The sequence below is a fragment of the Trichosurus vulpecula genome, chromosome 2 (genome assembly GCF_011100635.1).
Source record: "Trichosurus vulpecula isolate mTriVul1 chromosome 2, mTriVul1.pri, whole genome shotgun sequence".
NCBI classification, from domain to species: Eukaryota; Metazoa; Chordata; class Mammalia; order Diprotodontia; family Phalangeridae; genus Trichosurus; species Trichosurus vulpecula.
Genome location: NC_050574.1, coordinates 17,477,995 through 17,500,439, shown reverse-complemented (window position 1 = coordinate 17,500,439; position 22,445 = coordinate 17,477,995). Strand labels below are relative to the sequence as shown.

General features: G+C 45.0%; 1 protein-coding gene across 1 annotated transcript in view; it reads left to right on the top strand.

Annotated features, from left to right (window-relative positions):
* Nucleotides 1-1,732: 1,732 nt before the first annotated feature.
* The window catches only part of DISP3 (dispatched RND transporter family member 3), a 43,780-nt gene continuing 23,067 nt past the window's right edge, over nucleotides 1,733-22,445 (top strand). The window contains exons 1-7 of the mRNA XM_036746390.1: nucleotides 1,733-2,810; nucleotides 4,395-4,614; nucleotides 9,185-9,321; nucleotides 17,122-17,256; nucleotides 17,597-17,757; nucleotides 18,695-18,834; nucleotides 22,051-22,199. Coding sequence (XP_036602285.1) covers nucleotides 1,733-2,810; nucleotides 4,395-4,614; nucleotides 9,185-9,321; nucleotides 17,122-17,256; nucleotides 17,597-17,757; nucleotides 18,695-18,834; nucleotides 22,051-22,199 — 2,020 coding nt within the window. The remainder of the gene's footprint in view (nucleotides 2,811-4,394; nucleotides 4,615-9,184; nucleotides 9,322-17,121; nucleotides 17,257-17,596; nucleotides 17,758-18,694; nucleotides 18,835-22,050; nucleotides 22,200-22,445) is intronic.

The window sequence follows — 22,445 nt, the reverse complement described above, 5'->3', positions numbered from 1 at the left end:
GGAGTTAGAAGACGCATCAGTGATGTAGCCACATCTAAGCCCCTTGTTCTACAGTAGAGACATAGACAGCAAGCCAGGAGGGATAGAGAGCTGACGCATTGGATGATGGTCAGGGTCCAAGGCAATCTTGATAGGAAAGAATGTTGGAATCTAGTAAGATGAAATGTAATTAGAATTTAAAAAAAAGTCTTACCCTTGGGTTCGAGGAGTCAGCCTCACAAGTATGAGACAGCTCGGATATAACAGTTTGACTGAGAAAGATCTGGGGGTCTTGTTGGAACACAAGCTCACTATGAGTCAAAATTGAGCTATGGAGACCAAGAGATATCATGTGATCATGGGCTGAATTAAGAGGGAGCTAGCTCCTGGGAATAAGGAAGCTATAGACCCAACAGTGTGCTGGAAATGTTTAACAGTCCGCACTCAAAAAATAATGTATGTATGACACATTTTAAAGTTTCATCTGCATTCTCATTAATTTCTCCATCACTCTCTTTGGTCTAAACAATGAACCAAACTGGGATTTGTGGCATTTGCTGATTTCCAAGGTGTAAAGGGCTCTGGAGAGATCCTACGAGCTGGCTCCACCACTCCCCTATCCACTGTAGTTTGCTCTGGTCAAACTGCATTCAGAGTTGTGTGTTCAGCGTTGGAAAGTGCCAGACCTCAGTGAAGGCCTTGCATTCATGCCGCGGGAGGACCGTGCAATGTTACTGGGGATACTTAGCTTTGAGAAGAAGGACTTGGGGAGCTCATGCTGGCAGTTCTCAGGGCTCTTATGTGGAAGGTCTTTGCTTGACCCCCGAGGGTAGAACCAGGAACTAGAAGTTGCAAAGAGGGCAATTTAGAAGAAAAACTTGGTAATAATTAGACCAGTATAGAAGTAAAACGGTGGGGTGGCTAGGGAGCGCCATGGTGCATAGAGTGCTGGGCCTGGAGTCAGGAAGACTCATCTTCATGAGTTCAAATCTGGCCCCAGGCACTTCCTACCTGTGTGACCCTGGACAAGTCACTTAACCCTGTTTGCCTCAGTTTCCTCATCTGTAAAATTGCCTGGAGAAGGAAATGGCAAACCACTCCAGTATCTCTGGCAAGAAAACCCCAAATAGGGCCAAGAGTCAGACATGATTGAATAACATGTTGAAGTAAAACAAACCATTCAGATATGGAAGAGCCATCATTCCCCTCCCTGAAGGTCTTCAGGCAGAGCCTGGATAACCTCTCATGAGGTAAGCTACAGTGGGGATTCTTGTCTGGTTATGGGTTCAACTAGATATCCCCTGAGGTTCCTCTCAACTTTGACATCCCAGACTCACAGATAGCAGACTTGAGATTTGAACTCAGATGTTTTGACTTCAAGCCCACTTTTGACTCCATTTACTATATCATAGTAATTCAGAGCTGGCAAAGTGCTTTGGGCAAAGAAAGATATTTAAGGAATTGGGATTTAAGAATCCTAGAGTCATTGATTTAGAGGTAGAAGGGATCCTAGAGATGGTTAAGTCCAACCTCTCCATTTTACAGATGAGGAAAGGGGGGTCCAGAGAGGTTCCAGTTTGCCCAGGGTCACACAGCTAGTAAATATGTTCTTATTGTTATTTTGGGGGGTGAAGTGGAGGTGGAAGGGCAGTACCCAGTGTCCAGGGAAGATACCCATGGCTCCAGTGTCTGCTTAGGTGACCTTCCCCCAGTCCTTGAGCCCTGCTGACCTCTTCTCATTTTTGCACAGACCATGGATATGGAGGATGACCCACTGCTGCAGGAGGCTTGGCTAGATGAGGAAGAAGAAGAGGGAGCAGAAGGAGAGACCCCTGTGGGATCCCAGAAGCAAGAGTCAGGCCCTGGGTTGAGGAGGCAGTGTTGCTGGAACTCCAGGGTGCCACACACCTTACCACCAGCCTCTGGATTCTGGAACACCTTGGGTTGGGCCTTCACCAACCCATATTGTGCGGGGCTTGTCCTCTTCCTTGGCTGCGCCATCCCAACAGCACTAGCAGCCCTCATGTTCCTGCATTACCCAGCCCTGGACATTGACATCTCATACAACGCCTTCGAGATCCGCAACCACGAGGCATCCCAACGCTTTGATGCCCTGGCCCTGGCCCTCAAGTCTCAGTTCGGTTCCTGGGGACGCAATCGGCGTGACTTGGCCGACTTCACTTCTGAGACCCTGCAGCGACTCATCTCAGAGCAGCTACAGCAACTACACCTTGGAAATAACTCCCGGCCTGCTGCCCGCCTCCGGAGGTCTATCCCTATGTCCCATCCTACTGGACGCCAAGTATGGCAAGAGAGCCTAGTGGCCAGTCGGAACACACATACCCAGAAGGAAGCTGCCACCAATCAGAGCAGATGCCACCAGTGTGACACGGCAGGTTCCATGAGATTTGGGCCTGATCAAAGTCAGCATCCTGATTCTCCACCCCTTGGGGTGTCCCTGCCCAATCAGAGTGGGAGACTCCGGAGGGGCACCTCTCACTGGGATTACTCTCGGGCGTATGTGAGTGCCAATACCCAGACCCATGCTCACTGGCGCATTGAGCTCATCTTCCTGGCCCGGGGTGATACAGAGAGGAACATCTTTACCACAGAGCGTCTGGTCACCATCCATGAGATTGAAAGGAAGATCATGGACCATCCGGGCTTCCGGGAGTTCTGCTGGAAGCCTCATGAGGTCCTCAAGGATCTGCCTCTGGGCTCCTACTCTTACTGTTCCCCACCCAGCTCTCTGATGACCTACTTTTTCCCCACAGAGAGGGGGGGCAAGATCTACTATGATGGGATGGGCCAAGACCTAGCTGACATTCGGGGTGAGGAGCCTTTTAAGGTGTGGGAACCAGGAAGGGACTGAGCCCAAGTTTGGGAGGGAACTGTGGGAAGTTTGGGAGATGGGCCATGGAAGCTAAGTGATAGGGAAGGGAGGAGATGGGAAGGGGTTCTTGTTTGTCCTTCATTCTGGAAGAGGACCATGACATCAGGAAGATAATGCCATGACTTGCAAGTGAATTGGATTTAAGTGAGGCAGGGCTGTGCACAGTCACCAGCCTCAGAGCCATCTGGGAAAGGAGTAGAGATGGAGGAAGAACTAAGTGGGAGATTGGAGATGGGGTTTGGGTGTGGGAGAGTCTGAAACCCTAGGGGAGTAAATACATGGCTCTTAGCCCAAGCAACATTTTGTGGGGTTGTTGTTAATGGACCAAGAGTTCATCTGGTTTGGGATCTCCCTCAGGGTGAGACACTTACCCTACCCTGCAGGTCAACACCTTCTCTGCAATTTAGAAGCTTAGAAAGTTGCCCAAGGCACTCAGCAGTTAAATGACTTGCCCAGAGCCACACAGTCAGTAAGTGTCCAAATTAGATGAGGTGATTTGTCCAAGGTCACAGAGGGAGTAAGTGGCAAGAGCCAAGGTTTGAGCCCAATTACGTTTACTCCAAATCCAGGGCAGTCTTTGACTTGAAGAAGGGAGAGGGTTGGATGAGAAATCTCTAGGGAGTCCTCTCATCCTAAGTGCTGCAAATACATGGAGGGAAGCTCAGATTGCTTGGGAACCTCCCTGGCCTTTGGAGGTAACATCCTAAACATCTGAGCATCCTCAAACAATCCCTCTATGGGGGGGGAAGGGGGGGAGACAGAGAGATGGGGGCAGAGACAGAGAAGGGGAGAGAGACAGAGAGAGAGAGACAGAGACAGAGAGAGAGAGAGACAGAGGGGGGAGAGAGAGATGGGGGGAAGAGAGGGGGGGGGGAGGAAGGGAGAGAGAGAGGGAGGGAGGGAGACAGAGAGAGAGAGAGAGAGAGAGAGAGAGAGAGAGAGAGAGAGAGAGAGAGAGAGAGAGAGAGAAAGGAGGAGAAGGGAAGAGAGAGAGAGTTTGGGACTTGAAGGGACCATTAAACTAAGTCAGTGGTGGAGCCTATGTCTGAGGAGATGAGAAAGAGGGTGGCTACTAATTGTGTAACCCTGGACAAGTCACTTCCTGTCTGAATCTGAGTTTCCCCCCTACAAAATGAAGAGGTTGGACTGGATGGTCTCTAATACACCTTAAGTCTTTTCAGCTCTAGAACACATGACCAACAGAGAAGATGAAGGGAACCATGGGGTGAATATTAGGTTTGTCTCTAGTGCAGCCAGGGCAGAGAGAGGGTCATAGAATCACAGGCACAGAGCAAAGAGGTTCCTCAGAGGCCATCTAGTCCAACCTGCAAATTATACAGGTGAGGGAACTGAGGCCCAGAGAGATTGAATGATGTGCTAAAGGTCAGACAGTGTGTATCAGAGGCAGGTCCTCTGACTCCACAGTGAGCGTTCTTAGCATGCACCACAATCCTGAGTCAGGTCCAAAGGCAGAGGAGGAGGGCTGGGCAAGTCTTTGTTTCCTGTCTCCCTGTCCCTCCAGGTTCCCTCGAGCTGGCCATGACTCACCCAGAATTCTACTGGTATGTGGATGAGGGTCTTTCAGCTGAGAACCTAAAGAGTTCCCTCCTCCGAAGTGAGATCCTGTTTGGAGCCCCTCTCCCCAATTACTATTCTGTGGAAGATCGCTGGGAGGAACAGAGGACCAAATTTCAGAGCTTTGTGGTCACCTATGTAGCTATGTTGGCCAAGCAGTCTACGAGGTGAGAGGTACCAGCCTAGGGATGGGGGGCAGGGGGGAGGGGATGTGGGGCTGCTGGGCCACCAGGGAAGAGATTCTGGTTACTGGCATCATGTGCCATCAGTAAGTTTGATCTCTTAGAATCTCTGAGCTGGAATGACCTTACAGGTCATGAACCTGTACCTGAACATGAATGCCTTCTACATCATCCCAGGCAAGTCTAATGGGGGCTTGGCTGGAGTCCTAGCTCCTGACAGTCCATTCCAGCTTGGATATTTAGGAGGTCCTTTCTATCTCTGTAACTCCCATCCATTGCTCCCACCCTAATTCTACCTTAGTTCTGCCCTCTGGGACCAAACAGAACCAATCTGATCCCTCTTCAGACCATCATACCGCAGTTCCCAATCCCAAGTCTTCTTTTCTCCAGGCTAGACTTCCCTAGTCCTTCAGATGGCTAATCTCTGTACCCAGAGGAAGCTGGAAGGAAAATATGCTCTGGGGTCCAGGGCAAACACTCAGAGAGATTAGTTCAGTAAGCTAGAAGGTCACATTTCCACTGGAAGGTAAGCCACAGGAAAGACTACAATGCCCCCAAGCCAGGGACGGCAGTTCAGGACTGGCCAGGAGCACCACTCCACCTCTCCACCCCCCACCCCCTCCCCAAGCAGCTGGGGCACAGGAGATGGATTGTTGGAAATCAAACCCTGACTCTTTACTGTTGGCATGACCTTGGGCAAGTCGTTTTCTGGACCTCAGTCTTCTCATCTGAAGAAAAAAGTTTGACCAGATGACCTCTAAGAAACCCTCCAGCTCTCAATCTTACAATTCTGTCCCCAAAGAAAAGATGACAAAATGTACCTCCCTGCCTTCTTTGCAGAGGTGGGAAACTCTGAGTGTGGGACACACATACACTACCAAACTTGATCCACATGTTGGTCAGTTTTTCTGAACTTCTTTCCCACCCCCACCCCATCTTTTTTTGTTCTTTGTTGCGAGATATGGGCTAACTAGGCAAGGCAGGGATGACATTTGGAAATGAAGGTGGTATTAAAAACAAACTACATTGATTGAAATTAAAAACAATAAAGAAATAGGAAAAAATACCAATAGCTTACATTTCCACATGCAAAGCTCCTTCCTTGGAGAAGCCCTGTGAGGTAGGCAGCAAGGATATTCTTGTACCCATTTTACAGATGAAGAAACTAAGGCTCCTGAAGAAAGGATTTTAAAGCTTCAGACTGTAGTGGGAAAGAATCCCTCTGATTGGATGGTGCACAGCAGAAAGCAGTGCCCAGAGCCACTCTTAGGAAGGGTGCAGCAGGCCAGTCATCTCTTCATTTCCAATTCAACTGTCCTTTTCTGGAGTTCTCAGTCATGCCCCCAATCCCCTTTCAGCTTCCTTTTTTCTGTTGTCTTCCCCCATTAGACTGTAAGCTCCTTGAGGGCAAGGACTGTCTTTTTCACTCTCCCTCCAGCCTCCCAATAACAGGGCAAATGTAGAAGTGATGAGAAGAGTTTAAGTGAAGATGATGGGGATGAAGAAGAGGCAGCTAATGAAGAGTGGGCTAGATCGTCGGACCAGAGGTCTGGAGCTGGCCTCATCCAGTTCAACCCTCTTTTACTTTATGGATGGGGAGACAGAGGGCCAGAGAGATCAAGATGTGCAAGGTCATCTGGGTAGCAGGTGGGATTTGAACCCAGATCCTGCAACCCCAAATCCATTGGTCTTTCCATTGGGCCACGTGGGTGATCCTTCTATTTTATTGCTTCTAACAGTCCTGAAGAGGGAGAGAGTATATGGGGTGTGTTGACAGTGTTACCAATGCTTAGCACAGTACCTGATACATAGTAGGCTCTTAAAAATATTTATTGACTAACCAATGGAAACAGCAGATATCAAAGACCCTTGACCCCACTCTTCCCCACACTCTTCCCCCCCCCCACAAGCATACACTTTCTTTAGGCTCCCAGGTATAAGCTCCATTGCCCTCCTGGGGGTGGGGCTCCCTTCTGTCTCTGTGTAACCACGAGATGGCCCCAGGGGTGGAAATGTCAGGAAAGGCATCCTGAGCCTAGGATAAGGAGAAAGGCCAGCATGTGGCGTGAATGAGCTTGGTAGATTACTGTTGTGTGCTTTAATTATCCAGAAAGACCTCCTCTGGGACCGGTAAATCACACAGCAAAGGCCCTGGATGGGCCCAGGCCAGGCCCCTGTCACTCCCTCTTAGAACCAGCAATGATTAAGATTCCAGGTAAAATTGACCGTGGAGGTTGCTGGATTGTTTACAGACACAAGAACTCCATTAATGTCCATCCACAGGCAAGAGGGGTGGCAGGGAGGATGATTTACTGGGTCTTCTCCCTCCTCCTTCTTCTCTCCTTTCCCTTCACTTTTTCCTGGAGTTTCTAGGATTGCTCAGAAATGCCTATTGAGAAAAGTGTGATGGCCTCACCGCACCCCATATCCTCCCTCCCTCTTCAGGGCTGTTAGGAGCAGTAAGCTGGAAGGGATGGCAAATGTGGCCCAATGGAAAGACCAATGGATTTGGGGTCATAAGACCTGGGTTCAAATCCCACCTGCTACCCAGATGACCTTGCACATCTCTCGAGTCCTCTGTCTTCCTGCCTCTAAAGTAGAAGGGGTTGAACTGGATGACCTTTGAGGTCCTTTCCAGTTCTAGACTTATGGTCCTATGGTCTAGCCCATACCTTTGCCTCACTGGTCTCCTCTTCCTCCCCCCCCACCATCTTCACTTAAACTATTCTCAATACTTCTGCATCTGCCCTATTATTGGGAGGCAGGAAGAACCGGAGGAAGAGTGTTTATTTAGAGTGAGCAGTTCTAGGTTCAAAGTCTAGCTGTACAACTTAATGCCCATAGGAGACCTTCATTTTCCATCTCTGGGCCTAAGTTTCCTCATCTGATCTTTAAGGTACCTGCAGCTCTAAACCCAGAATCCCCAGAGAATGTAAGCCCCTGGAGGGCAGGGATTGGTTTGGTTTTTTTCCTATGTACCCTTGAATAGGGCCATGCACACTGTAGACAGTTAATAAGTACTTGTTGATTGGTTGAATGAGTGAATGACCCACAAATCCCACCCATCACCAGGATGGTACATATCTAAGAGGCTTTATCATGGGACAAAGCAGCCAAGGGTCCTCTGCTCCCTCCCCCAAAACTCGAAAGGGTATAGCTATCCCCACCCACCAGACATGGGGCACTGTACCCATTGGTCCCAAGGGGAGCTCCTATCTATGGTGTTCTGGAGTGTCCCTACACCTATATTTGAAATGTTTATCTACCCCACTCTTGACTGGTGGAAAATTCTTCATATTTTGTGCTAATGTAGGGAAGCAGTGGCCTGGGTGATTCAAAACTTCATTCATTCACTAAATACTGATTGAGCATCTATTATGTACAAGGCTCTGTGCTAGGCACTATGGAGATATAAAAATGAACATGCCAAGGTCCCTGCCATCAATGAGCTTACACTATAGTGTGGGGAAACCAGACATAGGCAACTAAGTGTGATATAAGGCAGTGTGTGATGAGAGCGAAGGTGAGCTCAGATAAAGAGGCCTGAGAGAGTAAAGGCAGGACAGATGGCTTCCAGTGAGAGCCATTAGGGAGGGCCTCCTGGAAGAGGCAACTCCTCAGTGGGGCCTGAAGGAAGGGAAGGCTGCTAGCAGGCAGAAAGATGTGGAAGGAGAGAGTCCATTCCAGATATGGAGAACACCCTAGACAAATCCACCAAGTTGCTATATGTCTTTTGAAATGCACTGCATTTATTGTTGTTATTTGGGGGGGTTAAGTTAGCTTACAGCGTGAGAGTCAGAAGTAAATGTCCTAACAGGGGGAATTCTGTTTGGGAGGAAAAGTTTGCTATGGGTAAATCATAAGGTATATAAGGGAGAAATGAGTGCCCAACCTAAATCTGTTGCAAGGGCTCACTCCACAAATGAAAGGAAAGGAGGAAGAAGTAGGGAGAGAGGGTAGGAGGGAAGGAGGGAGGGAAGGAAGGAAGGTAGGATGGATGGAAGGAAAGAGGGAGAGAGAGAGGAAGGAAGGAAGGAAGGGAGTGAGGAAGGAAGGAAGGAAGGAAGGAAGGAAGGAAGGAAGGAAGGAAGGAAGGGAGGGAGGGAAAAAGGGCATTTATTTAGCACTTCCTATGTGCCAAGCATTGTCCTAAGCTCTAAAGATACCAGTAAAAAAATGGAAACAGTCCCTGATCCCGAGGAGATTACATTCTAAAGGGAGAGATACCATGCATGGGGGTGGGGGGTTGGCCAAGAAGGGGCACTTTAGTCTGAAAGTTCTAGAGATGGTGAATGGAGCCACAAGGGAGCAGATTGGCACACCCTTTCCAGGATCAATGGAAGTATTAATTTGATTATAATTCCAGAATTGGAAAGGAATAGGAATGAGGGGTTGGAGGAGAGGCAAAAGGAAGGTATGGGGTGATTATGGCTAGTGAGAAGAAGGGGAGCAGTTCCTTGGTTCTCTGTGATGTAGGATAACTGGGTGATCTCTTCCATGTAATGATGGCTGATTCCAGGTTCTGTTTCCTCAATATCTTCTTTTCTCCCTCCAGTAAAGTCCAAGTCCTGTATGGGGGAACAGATCTCTTTGACTATGAGGTACGGAGGACCTTCAACAATGACATGCTCCTGGCCTTCATCAGCAGCAGCTGCATTGCTGCCCTGGTCTACATCCTCACCTCCTGCTCAGGTAGGATTCACCCCTACCCACTTCTCCAGACAGGCTTCACCTTCTACCATCTGGTCCCAGGTGACAAAACATCCCATCTGGTCAACAAAGTTCACTTGCCTCTGGATTTCATCAGCACAACTGAAATGGGCCAGATAATTAGGCCAGCAGCATGGCATGGTGGATAGAGTATTGGGTTTAAAGTCAGGGAATTCTGAGTTCCAGTCTCACCTTTGACACATACTAGCAAGTTACTTAACTTATCAATGCTCCTGTTTCCCCATCTGTCAATTATAACTACTAATAACACCTACTGCAGAAGTTTGAGGATCAAACTAGATAGCATATTTAAGTCATTATTATTATTATGAATGATAAATAAATAATGAAATAAAAATAATAAAAACAGTACGTGGATTCCATCTCTAATGGGGACTACAACAGGGAAGGATATGGTTGTCCCCTATGACTTCCCCAAAAGGTTAAGAGAACCATCATATTATAGTGAAAAGAGTATTTGACTTGGAGGAGACTGAGGTTCAAATCCCAGATTTGCCAGCCCCTTCCCAGCTGTATGACCACTGGCCAGACCATGTACCTCACAGATAATCATGCTGGCATTACCTACCTCACAGAGGTCCAAGAAAGTGATTCACAAATCTTAAAGTACTTTAGAAATGTGAGTTTTTAAAAAAAGATTTCTCCTTTCTACCTCATTCCTTCTCCCCAAATCCCTTGTGTTCCCAGAGCCTCTATAAAATAAGGTGGTTCTTTCCAGCCCTAAAATTCTGCTGTCTCGTGTTCTAAGTAAAGACCCTTCCAGCTCTTACAAATCTATGACTACGTGCTTCCTTCTAGCTCTGCCATTCTGTGTTCTAAGCTCCTTTTCAGCATTGACATTCATTCTATGTTCAGGCATTCCATGTCCTAAAAAACCAAAACCTTCCAGCTCTGGCAAATTCTAGAACTCTATGGTGTCTAAGGTACTTTCCAGTTCTAAAGTTCTGATCCTAGGGCCTTTGTTCCTGTTTCCACCTCTCCCTCCCGACCACTGCCTCTTGTCGATCTGATATGTTGCTGCCATTCAGTCGTGTCCAACCATGACCTTCTGTGCACACCAATGCTGTCCATAGCATTTTCTTGGCAAAGATACTGGAGTGGTTTGCCAGTTCCTTCTCTAGTGGATTAAGGCAAACAGAGGTCAAGTGACTTGCCCAGGATCACATAGCTAGTAAATACCTGAGGTCAGATTTGAACTCAGGTCTTCCTGACTCTAGGCCCAGCACTCTATCCATTGAGCCATGTGTGATCTGATGTAGTATTTGCCTGTTCCACTCCCCATATCACTTTCCAGGAACTGTCCATTATCTACTTTGGGTTATTCACTGTGTGGATTGTCTGTGGACGATTTTCTCCCCTGGGACTTTCTCCAGGTCCTCACCTCTCTGGGGACCCAGTAGACTGTAATTTAACTGCAGCCCAAATCACACAGGTACCTCAGCTGAGAAGCAACACAGTACATGGGAAAGTCGTAGGGAGATCTGGATTTGAACCTGGGTCCTGACATTTACCAGCCCTACAACCTGGAGGAGGTCACTTACCCTCATTCAACTCTAGTATCCTTATCTAAAGAATGGACAAAATATTTGTACTGCCCGCTTGGGAAGAAAGTGCTTTGGGATGTTAAGTACTCCCTCATTATACAGCAGCTAAGGGTTGTGAAGTCTTTGAACCTTTGATGACCGTGACGATGAGGATGGTGATGGTGATGAAGATGGCGAAGAGGATGATGATGATGAGGATGATGAGGATGAGGATGATGAGGATGATGAAGATGATGATGACAATGAAGATGGTGATGAGGATGAGGATGATGAAGACAATGAAGAGGATGAGGATGATGAAGACGATGAAGGTGATGAGGATGAAGATGATGAAGATGATGAGGATGAGGATGATGAGGATGAGAATGATGAAGATGATGATGAAGAGGATGAGAATGATGATGATGAAGATGATGAGGATGATGAAGATGATGATGACAATGAAGATAATGATGAAGAGGATGAGGATGATGAAGACGATGAAGGTGATGAGGATGAAGATGATGAAGATGATGAGGATGAGATGATGAAGACGATGAAGAAGATGACAATGAAGATGATGAAGACAATGAAGATGATGACAATGAAGATGATGAGGATGAGGATGATGAAGACGATGAAGAGGATGAGGATGAGGAAGATGATAAAGACGATGAAGAGGATGAAGATGGTGATGAGGATGAGGATGATGAAGACTATGAAGAGGATGAGGATGAGGATGATGAAGATGATGAGGATGGTGATGATGAAGATGATGAGGAGGAGGATGATGGTGATGAAGATGATGAAGATGATGAGGATGATGATGATGAAGACGATGAAGACAATGAAGATGATGACAATGAAGATGAGGATGGTGATGATGAAGATGAAGAGGATGAGGATGATGAAGATGATGAAGCCAATGAAGATGATGATGACAATGAAGATGATGAGCACGATGATGAGAATGATGGTGGTAAACAACAGTAATAGATGATGTTTGTTTAGAGCTTACCATGTGTCAGGTATCATGCTAAACACTTTACTATCTCTTCACTGCATCAACCCTGGGAGGGAGGTGTTACTATTATTTCCATTTTACAAATAAAGAAATTAAAGCCAACAGAAGTTAAGTGACTTGCCCAGGGTCATACAACTAGTAAGTGTCTGAGGCCTGATATGAACTCAGGTCTTCTTGACCCTTTACCCAATGTTCTATGCATTGTGCCACCTAGCTGCCAACTAAATCACAGTGTTATAAACATGGGAATTATTATTATTACATTATGATGGTAGAACGTAACGTTATGTAGTAATCAGTGATGGCAATGTAGATAAGTGGCACCATGGCATGGTCTGTAGAGCTCTGACCTTGTAGTCAATAGGATCTGGGTTCAAGTCTAGTCTTTGACACATATTTGCAAGTCACTTAATCTCTCAGTGCCCCAGGCCCCATATTACTCATCAGAAGTTCTCTATACCAGTGAAGTGATAAGTCTGGACCAAGTTATAATATGGATGATGATGATAATAATGCTAATGATAAAAGTATCCTAACAAAAACCCCTACAGTACTAACAAAATACAGGGCCCATTGACCTAAGGCAGCTATAGAAAAATAAGCACTGACTCACAATGGAGAATACTATCTATATCCAGAGAAGAACTATGAAGTGTGAATGCAGATTGAGGCACACTTTATGCTCACCTTTTATTCCCCTTTGTTTCTCTCTTTTGTTTTTGGGTTTTTTTTTTTGGTTTTGTTTCTTCTTTCTCATGATTCATTCCCTTGGTCATAATTCTTCTCCACAACTTGACTAGTATTCAAATTAGTTCAATGCGAAGTTACACATGGAAGATATATCGGATTCCATGCCATCTTGGGGAGGGAAGGGGGAGGGAGGGAAGAAAATCTGGAACTCAAAGTTATGTAGAACCGTGTGTTGTAAACTAAAAATAAAAAAAGAAAATTATTAAAAAAAAGAAAAAGAAAGAAAAATAAGCACTTCCTGGCCAAAAAGGATAAAGGATTGATAGTCACTCAGAGCACATGATAAATAGGTTTTAAAAAGCCAAACAAGCCTACAGAAACACTTGTGGAACAGGCAGCTATTTCTTCACCAAGCAATCATGAAGACTGACAAAAGGTACACACCATTGGATTTGTCAGATGTAACTGAAAGCAGCTCACCTCCAGATGGAGACTGTGAAATGGCTAAGATCCAAGAGTGGAATCAACAGGCCCTCCATGGGTGACATCTGCATGAACTCAGCCAACAATATGTCACTGAGGAAGCGCAGAACAAATGACTGAGTCACGCGGATTTGTTCGTGGAAATAGAGCAGCTTATGATAGCAATTCAGGAACAGCCCATTGCCAGTAGAAATTACAGAAGGATTATCCCTAAGAAGCATACTGATCAGGCATACTGATCAATGTAGATTGATGCAATTGATGCAAGGAACAATAGAAACTGCAACGCATCACAAAGGCTGTAAAAATTTAGCATCTACCAAAAACCTTGAAAGGCATGAATAGGTACCTAGAATTATAAAACAAAAGCTCAATATCTTTCACAGATAAACAGATGACAAAGCCTTGTGCTATAAATATGAGCCTCAAAATAGCTTTAATTCAGCCACTAAACAGAACTGAACCAATAAACAGGACTGGAATTGTGCCATTATCACAGACTGATACGTTGCCCCCAGTTGCCCAGATAGAACATTGATCCATAAAAACTTAAGCAGCACTTTTAATAGGTGTGCCATTCCAAATTCTCATAATATCCAAGCTACTTAGAATGAAAAGCTTTAAAAAATATAGAGGCCTATAGGAAGAAATCAGGATCTTTTGGGAACAGGATGAGTACATGTCCTCTTGATGGTCCCGCCTGCTACCAAGGATGCATTCAGGAAGCCTATAGAGATGGGCTTACGGAGCAAAGCCAAGATGGCAGAGTGAGAAGTTTTAGAACCTAGTTTTCTCCCTCCTCAACAGAGATCTAGAGAATGCACCAGACAGAGTTCTGATTGGGAAAGCCAAGAAGTTGTAGTGAATTTTTTTTCAGGCTAGTTCATCTTAGAGAGACAGACAGAGAGGTCTACAGATACTGGAGATGGGGTTTGGCAGAGTGCATTATGGGGGGGGGTGAGAATTCCATCACTCAGGGACTGAGAGAGGCCCAACAAGACCAGAAAGAGATCCCAGTGGATTTCTGAGCAAGTACTGGGTGTAGGAACTGGTGTCAGTGGCCATTTTGTTACCCACCACCCAGTTCCGGGTTACAGATCCAAGGTCAAGAAGAGTGGTCATGAACATTGTCCCTAGCTACGTAATGAGCAAGGAGTAAGTTTAAGGAAGTATATGGTAGCTGTGTGGCTCTGATCCCAGAGAGCACAGCAACCCACACCAAAAGGGAGCCAGAAATTCACTTTCTCTGAACCTGGAGGTTTCTCAGAACCTGAACCCCCCAGAGGGCCAATAATGGCTCAGTAAAATAGCAATTTGCTGAAACTCCCAACCAGAAATAAGCTGATAGGGGTCAGGACTTGTAGAGCTCGGACTAGGAGAGCAGTGAACAGACCCATCCTTGAACCTCCCCTTCCTCACTTTGGGAGTATTGAAAGCTCACAGGCCTCAATATGAGCCATGAAGCAGCAACAGAACGCAATAGGATAGAAGCTCAGGACAAACATTCCCCTCACCATAGAAGGTTGCAGAACCTAGCAGTACCATAAAGTCTAAGGTTAAGAAGTAAGCTGGAACAAGAAAGAACCTGTCCATAAAGAGCTATTATGGAGAAAGGGAAGCTCAAGGCATGAACACCAAAGAGAATGACTTAAAAACATCTACCAGCAAAGCCTCAAAGATAAATGCAGTTTGGACACAAGTCCAACAAGAATTCCTAGAAGCAGTAAAGCAAGAGCATAAAAAAGAAGGTAAAAATGATTTCTAAAACCAAGTGAGAGCAGTTAAGGAAAGAATGGGGGAAAAGGCAAGAGCTAGGGAAGAAAGACATTGAGGAAAATTGATATTATGCTATATCATTTGATATTTAATATTAATCTGTGATATACCCTTTCTGGCAAACCCCCATTTTTAGCCTAGCTCAAAAGAGCTCTCTCCCAGCCCAAACTGGCTGAGAAACATAATTATTCCCAGCCCCCAAGGCATCTGCCTGGGCAAGGATCCTTGCTTTTGTTTACCCCATAAATAGAAACCAGCTTGAGCAGAAGCCCCCACTCAGGGGAATAACTATTGTGTCTTTGCCACACCTAATCAAAGTTTGGGGTGACCTGGTCTAAAAATAGGGAGACCGAGCCTATGTAAGGTAGATTTGTTTTCTTTTTAAGATACCAGTTCCCAGGACCTGTGGGTTCCCAGGCTCATGACTTGTAAACTGTCTTACCACACTTGTGCATCATATTATAATCTTAAGATAATGTAAACATTTGAGTCAAGTTGTAAACAGCACACTGGGAATGCTCAAATGCTTGCTGTGCTAAGTCACCACGATATTACTAAAGTTAGTGGAAACTCGTGAGGCTGTTGCTGGCAAATTGCCTTTGTCTGTTCCTCTAAAAGTCAAGTGAGCACTGGTCAGTAAGTGGGGAATGCGCAAGCTAGAAAGCTGTGTGTGCCTTGACCAGCCTCCATCTAGACTTAGGGGATGCTGTAGAAGTTGCTGCTCCTACTTCTCTTATTCTTGCTTGCCCTTGCAAGAAGAGTAATTAGGGGATGCTGTAGGAGTTGGGGCTCCCATCATCAGCAGCCCCTTTGAGAAGAATAAAACAATCCCTTTATCATATCTCTGTTGCTGTCCTTCTGGTTGCCAAAATCAAGAGTGAACTTGCTAGAGGCTGGAGCCCAAAAGCTCCTGTGTGTACTGTCTGACACCAAACCAGCAAAGTCTGGTTGAAATGGCTTATAGTTTTCTAACCAAGATTGCTAGAGGCAGCTGTCTCTCCTGGAGCAACTGGAATTTCTTAGGTGTTAAAATGAATGGGATCAGCCATATCTGAAAGCCGGATAGAACTTAAGGATTAGCCCTCCCCCCTAATAATAGGTAGGAGCTGAGAACTATTAACCTATCTCCTCATTAAAATGTCCATCAATCAGGGTTGTTTTATTTTTGGGGTGGGGGGGAGTGATCCAAATGATCTATTGTCAGACCAGTCAGAAGAAAGATATACTTAGGTATAAAAGACACTGTTGGCCCTCACTCTGGGTCTTTGGCACAAATGGAGGCTAATCATAAAAATCCCTTTGTTACCAGGTTGCATGCCCCTGCTAATAAAGGATATCTTGCTTAGAGAATTGTCTCAGTCTGCCCTTTGTTAAACTCCAGCTGCTGCAACATGACAAATAATTAACAGCTTGGAAAAAGAGCTACAAAACATTAACAAAGTAAATAACTCTTTGAAAATTGGAATTGGCCCAAATGGAAGCTAATGACTCCATGAGACATCAACAGATTTTTTTTTAAAGTCAAAAAATGGAAAAAAAAAAAAAGAAAATGTGAAATATCTCATAGGAAAAACAACTGATCTGAAAAAGAGATCAAGGAGAGATAATTTAAGAATCATTGTACTTCCTGAAGGCCATGAAGGAAGATGAGCTTATATTTCTAATACTCATATTGAATTACATAAAGCAATGTTTTATCTACTTATGCAATAGCCCAGGGAACATAATTTAAAAAAAGAATAGCAGCAAGATAGAGACTTGTTCCAGGGCTATTTCTAGCTGAACCTCACCAAGCGTTATGAGAAAAGGTGGTAATGTTAAAATTGATTGAATCCATAGTCCAGCTAAGATGAGTGCAGGATTATTTGGGCTACCACTCTACTGGGGGAATAATCAATGGTTGGCTCTATTTTCCATGCGCTTGGAAGTTTTCTAATCCTTGCTTACTTGGGATCAACTCTCTGCAAAGTAACATCTAAGATCTTTGGAACTGGAAGAGCCTTCAAAAGCCTTGTTTTACAGAGAAGGAAACTGAGACTCAGAGACATGATGTGATTGACCCAAACTACAGTTAATGAAGGCTGGCAAAGGGTGACCTCCTGTCTCTGGAGACAGCTCCATTTTCCAATGGGTGTTTTTTGTCTATTCCAGCCCTTGTCTCTGGTGCCTGTGGAAACATAGTATATTGAAGACCTCCCCAGCAGCTAGTCCTGTCTTTTCCCCAGAAGCCTCACTCTACCTGTTTCTCTCTGCCTTATCTTACAGTGTTCCTGTCTTTCTTTGGGATTGCCAGCATTGGCCTGAGTTGCCTGGTTGCCTTGTTCCTCTACCATGTTGTTTTTGGAATCCAATACCTGGGCATCCTCAATGGGGTGGCTGCCTTTGTCATTGTGGGCATTGGTGAGTTGACTCAGGCTATGGTGGGTGACTTCACACCCCTTGCACTTCTTCTCATGGACTTCTGGGTGGGAAATGGAGGGTCTGGTGGTGTCCTCTTTTTGCATTTTCATCAGAGGGTAGCAGTTAAGAATGTGCCTGGTGAGTTAGGTGACCATGGGCACAGTGGTAAGATCCCAATAATATGGCTAATGTATCCAGTGTCCTAAGAGCCCAAGCCAGGTCAGGATGTAAGGATGATCTGACATTCCCAGGCTTCCCAACCCTGTTGACTGAGGCAAATGAGATGTCCCTTCTTCTGAGGTGCCTCTAACTCCTGCCTTGCCTGGGTTGCCTCCTATAGGTGTGGATGATGTCTTTGTCTTCATCAACACCTACCGCCAGGCCACCCACCTGGAGAATCCACAGCTGCGCATGATCCACACCATCCAGACGGCGGGCAAAGCCACTTTCTTCACTTCCCTGACCACTGCTGCTGCCTATGCAGCCAACATCTTCTCCCAGGTGGGCAGCCTGTGCTCCCTGCCCAGATAGAGATCCCTGGCCTCAGCTCTAGCCTGAGCATGCACAGACCCTTTCTGGTCCTAGGAGCCATCTCTACTCTTAGGAACTGCTTACATCCTTGACTTCCTTTCATTTGTGGGGTAGCTTATCCATGGACCCCTGGACAGACCTTGTCTCTTCTCCATACCCGTCCTGACCTCCCCACTAACTATAGAAGCCAATATTCCCACTGTTTAGTCTTTGAAGATTCTATTCTCCACCTTGCCTCTAGTTTCTGTCAAATTTACCTTGCCTCCCTTCCCTATTCTTATCTCCCTAGATCCTTTTCTCACATTTCTTCTAGGGCCAGGGGTATCTGGGCTACACTGGCATGAATGTTCAGCTCCACATGTATGGTTACTGTCAGAACATAGCCAAGGTCACCTTTAACTAACATGATCTTAGACTGCATCCAGAAAGAAAGAGCTTCCAGAATTAGGGAGGTTCTAGCTCCATTGTACTTTGCCCTGGTCAGAATATGTCTGAAACATTGGACTCAGTTCTGGGAGCCACATTTTATAACGCACATGGGCAAGTTCAGGAGAATCTGGAGAAGGTCATCAGCACCAACTAGATGAGGACCATTTGAAGAAATTGTTCATGTTTATTCTAGAAGAGAGAAGACTTAGAAGAAACACAACCACTGTCTTCAACTATCTGAAGGGCTCTTATGAGGATGGGGGACCAGATTCATTTTGCTTGTCTCTAGAGGGTAGAAAGAGGAGGAATTGATGGAAGTTGTAGAGAGGCAGATTACGCTTAATGTGAGGAAAAACTTCCTGGTGATTAGAGCAGTTTGAAATGGGAATTGGCTGCCCACTCTCTACCTAGGGGCAGGTTTGGGTGACAAGGTAGCCTCTCTTGGACCAAGGTCTAACTGGTCCCACTCTTGTTGCAGATCCCAGCTGTTCATGACTTTGGCTTGTTCATGTCTCTTATTGTGTCCTGCTGTTGGCTGGCAGTGCTATTCACCATGCCTGCTGCCCTGGGAATCTGGAACCTCTACGTGGCTCCACTGGAGAGCTCCTGCCAGACGAGGTGAGCCCAGGGTCATGGTCAACAGCAACAATGAAAATTTAACAACAGTAATGGTGATAATAAAGATGATAGCATTTATAGAGTGCCCTACTATGTGCCAAGTGCTGTGCTAAGTGCTTCACAATTATTATATCATTTGGTCCTCACAATTTTGGGAGGTAGGTGCTATTATTATTATCATTTTTACAGGTGAGGAAAATGAGGCAAACAGAGTTCACACAACTAGAAGTGTCTGGGGCTATATTTGAACTCAGGTCTTCCTGACTCCAGGCTCTGCACTCCGTGCACTATGCTCTCACTCACACTCCCTTCCAGTCAAACTGGAGTGCTAGTTGTCCCTTGCCTCCATGCCTTTGTATAGGCAGCCTCTCATGACTGGAGTGCATGTTCTGCCTTGTAGAATCCCTAGATTTTTCAAAGCCCAGTTCAGGTGCCGCCTCCTGTATGTGACCTTTCCAGGGCTGCCCAGGTGTTAGTTGCCTCTGCCTCTTGAAATGAATAACCTTGTATTACTTTGTATTTTATATTTATATTTTGTATTTATTTATAAATATACATAAGATATTGTATCACACCCAGAAGAATGTAAGCTTTTTGAGGGCAAAGATTATTTGATTTTGGGTTTGTATTCCCAGCACCTAGCGCAGTGTCTCACATCCTTAGTAAATCTTAATGGAATGGAAAGTGTGAGATTGTCCATATCTTCCACCAACCAGAAGTCTTCTCTCATTCTGATAGATTTGCTCCAGCTCTGGCTATGCCTGGGCATTTGAATGGAATCTTTACAAAACCCTGACTGTGTGCCTACCCAGTGTTCAAACTGCCCTGGGAAGGAGGTATACCCTGTCTGATCTTGGACATCAACAAATATTTATTGAACATATCTTGTGTGTTAGGCACTGTGCCAAGTGCTGGGGATGCAAAGACAAAAACAAAACAGTCCCTGCCCTCATGGAACTTACAATCTAACTTACAACCTATATATACACATACACGTGTGTGTGTGTGTATGTGTGTATATATATATATATGCATATGTATATATAAAATACACAGACATACATATACCTATACATGTAAATGTCAAGTGCCAGAAAAGACACAAAAAATGAATAACCATAGTGCATGACTTCTGGGAGCTTACAGCCTAGTAGGAAAGTTTACAATCTTGCTTTATCCAACATTTATTTAATGAAGATTTAGAATACCATCCTTTTTGGAAGCAGATATTCTTTCATTCTCTTTATTTTTAACCCCAGCAACTAGCACAGCACCCAGCACACAGCAGGTGCTTAATAAATGCTTGTTGATTGTAGCTGATTGATGAGGTACCTATTGTGTGCTTGGGGTTCAGAAGGATACAAAAAGGAAGAAGACATCTTCCCTATCTTCATGGAGCTTACATTCCAGTAAGAGGGAAAGACATGCCAAGTCAAGAAGATTTATTAAGGTTTCTTGTATGCAGAAAAAAACTTTTGGCAAAATACAATACCATTCCTATTAAAAACACAAGAAAGCATAGTAGCAAATGAAGTTTTTCTTAAAATGAGAATTAGTGTCTATCTAAAACTAAGAGCAAGCATTATCTGTAATAAACTAGAAGCCTTTCCAATAAGATCAGGGGTAAAGCAAGGATGTTCATTATTACCATTATTATTCACTATTGTACTAGAAATGCTAGCTATAGCTCTAAGAAAAAAAATAAATTATATGAACAAAAATAGGCAATGAAGAAATAAACCTGTCCCTTTCTGAAGTAGTGGAATATGTTAGAGGAGTAGGGTGAAACAGATGGTAGGGGCAGACTGAAGAATTTGGGCTAGCATTCTATGATTCTATGTGCCAGCTATCTAACTTATATCCAAGAATGACTCCCTTAGCTTCTCTCACTTCTCACACCTATACTAAATTCTAACTTAAGTATTTCCTCTTCCCCCCATCTTAAACCAATTTTTTAGTGTTTCTAGTTGAGTATTTGATATCAGAGACAGAACATGGCCATAGTTTAAGGGTCTTCAGTGCCAGGGGTTTTCACTCCCCACTCCTGGTGACCCATGATCTAGGCCATATGTATGGGCCTTTCCCTCCCCAGAGCCCAGCTCTAGCTCCTGCCCCCTCCATTCCCCCAGTACCCCACTCCAATCTCAGGAACATCTCTCAGTGTCAGAGCCAGTAAGGACCATGACAGCCAAAGAATGATTGCATGGCTTTTGCTGTCTTCATATGAAGGACTGTTGATTGCCAACACCATTCCCAAAAATAATGGTTGTGGTTCCCATTCATCCACCCCCATCCTGAGCAGAGCTTCAGGCCCCTCCTCTCCAGGGGCAGGGCTGGCAAGGGCTCTCTCATCTTGCCATGGAAAGGAGGGCTTTTTATTTTTTAATAAATATGATTTTAAAATAAATATTTTTATTTTTAAATTTTATTTCCACAAGCATTTATTATTCCTCTCTCCCATCACCCTTCAATCAAATAATTAAAAAAATTTCATAACATAGTCCAGCAAAACAAACCCCCACATTGACCATATCCAAAAAATTATGTCTCATTCTGCATCTCAAAGCTATTGCCTCTGTGGCAGGAGGTAGGTGATGTGTTTCATCTGCATGGTTTCTCATTGCCTTAATCAGAGTACACCAAGTATACAGAGTCTTCCAAGTTGTTTTTCTCTATAATGTTGTCATTGTACAAATTGTTCTCCTGGTTCTGCTCACTTCACTGTTTATTGGTTCATAGAGGTCTTTTCAATTTCCTCTGACACTTTCATTCATTCAAAGTTTGATTTCTTATAGCACAATAGTATTCCATTTCATTATAATTTGTTCAGTCATTCCTTAATTAATGGGTTCCTCCTTAGATTCCAGTTTTTTGCCACTGTTACAAAAAGCTGCTATAAATATTTTTGTACACATATGTCCTTTTTCTCTTTCTTTGATTTCTGTAGGGTATAGGCCTAGTAGTGATACAGCTACTATAAAATTATGTACATGACTTGGTAACATTCTGGGCATGGTTCTAAATTGCTATCCAGAATGGCTGAACCAATTCCCAGCACCACCAAGAGTTCTTAGTTAGTTTTTAGTGAAAATCTGTTCTTGGAAGGCTGAAAAGAACCCCAGTATGATGGTTGAGCTGGATCCAGACCCAGCCCTCCCTGAAAGCCCATAGGGAGCATGGCCATTATGTGCTACATCAGAGCCCTTCCTTTTATAGCTGCCACCAGAAATGTGTCCGGAAGAGCTCACTCCATCTCTCCAATGGCCTGTTCATCAGTCCGGAGCCAGCAGGGGCTGGCTCAGCCCAGGGTCCTATGCCCTATCTGGATGATGATATCCCCCTGTTGAATGTGGAGGAGGAGCCAGGTGAGATACCCCTCCCCAGCCCCCTGCTGCCTCTCCTGCCCCCACCTTCAGCAGATATCCTAGTTTCTGGGACAATGTGCCTGGCAGCAGGAGGCTGGACAAGATAACATCTTGGGCCCCTACATGAACATCAGATTCTTTGAGGTCTCCACCAGCTATATTGGGAGGCTGCAGTAGAAGACATTCCCCTTTCTATGACCCCTTCTCTAGGGATCCGAACCCATGGGCCAAACGGTACAGGCTTAG